Below are 6,000 nucleotides of genomic sequence, written 5' to 3' on the forward strand. Positions count from 1 at the left end.
AACACAAGATCCTGATCAGATGAGCTCGCAGATGGGCCGTGAGTTCCGACAGGACCTTGATAAATACCCTCAGAGCTGAGGAAAGGCCAAAGGGTTGAACAGAAGGGAGTAAAACCCCTGTTCCCACTGATCCTCCAGGACCAGTTGAATAGCCTGGATGTCCAGCAGGTGCTGGATGGCCTGGACCATGAGGCATCTCTTTTCCTAGTTCCGTGAGATGGGACAGAGGAGGAAACATCTCGGGGGTAGGAGAAAAATTATAGGGAGAGGTCATGTTTCATCTTCTCCCTAACCCAGGCATCCATTGTGACCACCTCCCACCGGTCGGCAAAGAAGGCCAATTGGCCGCCAATGGGAAGGTTGTCCTGGCAGTCATTTTTGATGACAGAAGGGCCAATTGGAGCCTGTCCTCATCCTTCTTGGACGCTTTGGACTTCCCCTTGGATTTCCCCCCCCCCTTCTTTGCTGGTGGATTGTGCCTCTGTCTGGTAGATCTGACTCCAGAGGTACCCTCAGGGGAATCTTCGAATAAGGGGGAAGAATGTTCCATCCCTGCTTCCATCCTCACCAAACAAACCCGCATCTAGTTTTGAGATTAGCCAAAGGAGGTGGGGGTTGGCTGCATTAAGCACTCTAGGGCCTGTTCTAGACTGAGGCTTGCTGGGGAAGTTTGAGGTGTATGCCCTCCCGGGCCTGGCCTGCTGCTAAAGGGTGAAGCATAGCACTGTTGGATCTTATTCTTTCTCCAAGGCCACCGGGTGAGAAGCAGAGAGGGGGGGAGACTAAGGGGGGGGCCCTCTTGCTCAGAGAGCATGCCTGGGCCCAATGGTTCCAAAATGGAGATCTCTTAGTAATCTAAAATGGTGGCCACCTTGTGATCTCAAAATGGCGGCCGCCCCCTTCGCGCCTCCGATGAGACTTCCAAGGCTTTTGTGCCTATGCTGGGAACAATTGCTGCCTTCCCTGCCTTCTCCGCTGTGCCCCCCTTGGGCAAATTTAAACTCGCAGAGGTCCGGAGCCTTGATCCGATGTCTGTGGGCTGCTCCAGAACCACGCTGTGCTGGCCGGCACCACGCAGCAGTTCCTCATACCTGTAGAAGCCTCAGGGGATAAAATAAAGCTGTTTGAGAAAGATCAGCCTAATCTGCAATAGAAAGGATAATTTACAGAATTTTAGAAAATTTTATCCAATTAAACTAGAAGAAATTGAAGGAGAGATTGATTCACACGTTTAGTCCTTTGAGTATACTGAGTCACAAAGCTGGGTATAGCTGCAGGAGAAGGTGTACCTTAAAGATATCAGGCTCAGTCCTATTAGTTAGTATATGAGTATAACCCATGCATGGATGGTTGCTGTCTCTATCAACCTTGGAAAATGTCTCCTTTTCAGGTAGGACATCAATCACTTGAGTTATGTTTATATATCTTGTAACACTGTATGTCTAATAGTGGCTAAAATACTCAAGAACAGTAAAGGAGATTAAAGTCTCATTATGTTCATTATACCCTTTTCATCCAAAGTTGAATTCTGGGGAAAAATTTATATGGTTTCATGCACATCTGTCTATGCCAATATCTGTCCTAGAGTGTCATAAATTGAGACATACTTTATTATAATAAGATATTGCTTGAACATTGACATTGAACAGTAGCGTTTATTATTGAAAAAACAAGTGTTATAGCCCAACCAATATTTCATAGTTCTTTGTACTTCTTTTTTTTAACTGTGCAGCTGGGACAAAGCAGTGTTAGTGCCAAAATTTAAAAATGTACTCTGTCTATATATCCAATTTGACAATATTCCTATATTGTTGTTTACAAGGATGGAAGTTGTGCTTACAAGTTAGTCTTGACTCCTAGAGTCAATATATGCAAGTGATTTAGCATTGTTTTCTTAGGGCTAAGAGAGAATGGTTGGCCGGCTAACTTCATGCTTAAGGCAAGACATAGCCTTCTGGTTTGTAGCCTGATGATTTTAATCAGTATACCAATCTGTCAGATATAGTAATTAGATTCAGCCTATTGTTATCCATATAAATAAAGCTAAACCAGAATGTTCCAACATACAGTGAACTTCAATACAGTTTTACTTTATTTTCACAACCAGACCCTTGGTAGCCAGGGTTTTCCTTAAGTTTTGATGTAGCCACAGACTGTCACCCATATATTGCTAGAAAGCCTAATTTGGCCAAATTGTAATAGCATCTTTCTCCCGAAAGCTGACATAAATAGGTGTATGGCAACAATACTACTATAAATCAGTGTAAGCAGTGGCGGATTAAGGCTCCCTGGTGCCCTAAGCACTGATAAATTCTGGTGCCTCCATCCTTTGTACATATTGTTCAAATCTTGGGGTTGTTTTTTTTTTTTTGCTTTCTCAACTTTGTGGTGCCCCCTTGGGCCTGGTGCCCTCAGCACGTACTTAGTCTGCTTAATAGTTGATACCCCACTATCAGCTGTACTTGCAGGGTAAAATAAATGTGAGATTACTATAAACATTTACAATTTAGAAAAATTTAAAGTTCGTTATGCATATTGTCTCATATAGGCCACATTATTCTGGGCAAATTCCAGATGGAATTGAGGCTAAGACTCATGTGAGTTGCCTAAATATTTCTAGTGTGCTTGTGCCTGCGGGGTGATTTAAAACACTGATTTCATAGCTCCAATGAAATCCTTAAACTTATAACTGCTTCGCTCTCTCTTTTTTTTATAAGCAATGATCTTTGGCTCCTGGTACAATCATGTAAAAAGCTGGTGGAATAAGAGAAATGATCACTCCATATTGTACTTATTTTATGAAGACATGAAAGAGGTAATAGAATAAGTACCTTTCAAATATTTTAGCATTTATTTATTTATTTATTAAATGCATATGCATCTCACCGACCATACAACTGGGTGGTAAGGATGGATTTATTTATTTAATCAATGTAGCCCACTTATTGATAACTCTGGGCATCTTACAGAGAGTTAAAACAATTTGAAAACTTTTTAAAAAGCAACCATGCTGGGAGGAATCAGATTATTGAACCATTGCTATTGCTTACCAGAACTATACATAAGGCTTAGAGCCAATTCCCAATGCTTCCTGAAGCCCAGTAGGGTCAGGGCCATATGGACCTCATATAGGATATTAGGGCAGAAATGGTGTAGAAGAAAAATAGTTTAACTTTTATGTGTAATATTTTAAGAAACTTTTTTTTGAGTCAGATATTGGGACTCTTTACAATACAATACAATACAATACAATAGTAGAGTTGGAAGGGACCTTGGAGGTCTTTAGTGCAATACAAAGGATTATAGGTAGTATTTTAATTATAACCATTTGCTTAACAATGGTTCAAATAAAAAAAAGGCCTCAGAAAAGTTGCTTTGCAACCTGTAAGCACTTCTGTCACAAAACATTCCACCCTCATCCCACCATAGTCATGCAATCTGGATGCTTGTGAACCTGTTTCTACTTAAGACCAGTTGCCAAATACCCTGCAAGCATGTGATTACCATTTCCAATCTTCTGTGCTGGCTCCTGCAAGTAGGTCACAGGGAAAGCTGGCCAGAAAAGTTGTTAGTTGCTTACACCTTCCAGAAGGACTCCCTCTTGCCTTGAGGCTGGCTGAAAGAATTGCCTGTTAAAGGATCCTGCTTAGATTTTGGCAATCCAAGCGGTCTCAGAGCTGAAATATAGGTAGTCGAGTTATGACCACAATTGAGCTCAAAATTTATGTTGCTAAGTGAAACATTTGTTAAGTGAGTTTGCCTCATTTTATGACTTTTCTTGCCATAATGGTTAAGTGAAGCATTGCGTTTGTTAAGCTAGTAACACATTTGTTAAGTGAATCTGACTTCCCCATTGACTTTGCTTGTCAGGAGGTCGCAAAAGCGGATCACATGACTATGGGACACTGCAACTGTCATAAATATGAGTCAATTGCCAAGTATCTGACTTTTAATCTTGCGACTATGGGGATGCTGCAATGGTCATAAGTATGAAAAATGGTCATAAGTCACTTTTTTCAATGCCGTTGTAACTTTGAATAGTCACTAAATGAACTGTTGTAAGTTGAAAGAGCTGCATATCTAAGGATTTCAGTTTTGTGATCACTTGGATTGCTGAAATCCAAGCAGGCACAGAACTGAAATAATTCAGCAGGCTCTCATTCATCCAGCCCCCAGAAATGAGAGGGAGCCAAGCACCTGAGTTAACAGCAGATTCCTGTCCAAATTGTAAGTCAAACATTTCCTGTATGTTTATTTTATCCTCTAAGAACTTTCATGTGTGCAGCAAAACTTTATGAAAGGTAATGTGTATCAAAAGGAATATGACTTTAATATGATTTTCCTTAGGATCCAAAGAATGAGATTAAGAAAATCATACATTTCTTGGGAAAGAATCTTGATGAATCAGTTATAGATAATATTGTTTATCATACATCTTTTGATGTGATGAAGGACAATCCTATGACAAACTATAGAATGGCTCCAGCTGCTGTAATGGATCATAGTATCTCTCCGTTCATGCGCAAGGGTAAGAGGTTGCATGACCTCTCTGATCATTTCCTTAATTTCTAAACACAAACGTAAGTCATTTTTTAGAGAATTGTTATTCTTTTATAACTCATTTTCAGCTGATAATGTTGGAACAGAGGCAATATTTCACTAAATACAGCGTATGCTTCATTCTCTATACGTGTTTGATTTTTATTATTTGCATTTTAGGAATTGCTGGAGATTGGAAGAATCACTTTACAGTGGCTCAGAACGAGGCATTTGATGAGAACTATAAGAAGACAATGGCAGATACAACACTGCAATTCCGAACTGAGATCTGAGGCTCCCATGAGCCGTAGCAGAGCTGCTACTTTTATGCAGTTCCATATAGAATATGTCATTCAATATGTTTTGAATTCTTGCAAGTACTTGATTTTAAAGGAGCAGATTCTGATTTGGCAGGTTGCAGAAAATATGTACATGAATTTGGCAAACGGTTCCAGACCAAAAGAACAAGAGGTTTTTGTGACTTTTCTGGGTTTGGGTTCTTATTGGCAGTAACTTAGGTCATAGTCATGTTTTAATATATCTCCATAGAAGCACATCATTTTTTTGCTGTTTTTAAAAGCACATTGGAGAAAAACAAATAGGTAAAAAACTGCAGGAAGTGAAAAGATTCATTAGCCTCTACTGCTATATTTCCAAATTAAAGCGTTGGTCCCATTGGCTGCTATAAATTGAAAATATTGGGACAAAAAAAACCCTACAACTAAACATGAATTGTGAATTAAACATTAATATTTTTGAAATACAGAGAAGATATTCCATACAATATTAGGCACAAGTAATGTATAAAATATATTTCTCTAGGAATTTTAAGGAAAAACAATCAAGCATAATTTTATTTCCATTTTAACCTTCAAATTGTGGTATTTGATCTTACTCCCGCACAAATAACCTTTTATTAAGAATTCTGATTAAAATAAATAAAAACTAATACAAACGAAACTCTTTTTAGAAAAAAAGAGACAAGAATAAAAATACAAGAAAAATGAAAACAAAGAAAAAGAAGATGGAGAATATAATAAAGAAAACATATATAAATGATTTCCAATTTTCATCTCAATAAATATAAATAAATTTAATAACTCTTCACCCTTTTAAAGACATCTCTTCATTCCCTATCCCATTCCTTATCTATAAGGGATAGATGGATGGATGGATGGATGGAAGATAGGAAGAGCCAGAAAACATCAACTTTTTAGTCTTTTCAGCAAAAAACCCATAAAGGGTTGCCAGAACATTGCAACAACGTATCTTCCTTTAACTTTGACCAGGTAAACTAACTTTACATTCATTCCTATTACTTCTAATGCCATTGGTGGTGGTTTGTTATCTGAGCTTGCTATTTAGCTTAAGAAATTTCATCACCAGGCCAGGTGACATCCTCAGCAGGACTTCAGTTGGGAAAGTACTGCTGAGGATGTCACTTCGCCTGATGATGAAATG

The 6,000-nt window shown here is 38.8% G+C and overlaps 1 protein-coding gene across 2 annotated transcripts in view; it reads left to right on the top strand.

Moving 5' to 3' along the window:
* SULT1B1 (sulfotransferase family 1B member 1) overlaps window positions 1–5,526 on the top strand; it is a 50,274-nt gene extending 44,748 nt beyond the window's left edge. For both annotated transcript variants that reach the window (XM_081971037.1, XM_081971036.1), the window contains exons 6-8: window positions 2,718–2,815; window positions 4,348–4,528; window positions 4,720–5,526. In XM_081971037.1, the coding sequence (XP_081827163.1) occupies window positions 2,718–2,815; window positions 4,348–4,528; window positions 4,720–4,832 (392 nt within the window). In that variant the 3' untranslated portion in view covers window positions 4,833–5,526. The remainder of the gene's footprint in view (window positions 1–2,717; window positions 2,816–4,347; window positions 4,529–4,719) is intronic.
* The last annotated feature ends 474 nt before the right edge of the window (window positions 5,527–6,000 follow it).

Source organism: Natrix helvetica (assembly GCF_964273705.1).
Source record: "Natrix helvetica genome assembly, chromosome: Z".
NCBI classification, from domain to species: Eukaryota; Metazoa; Chordata; class Lepidosauria; order Squamata; family Natricidae; genus Natrix; species Natrix helvetica.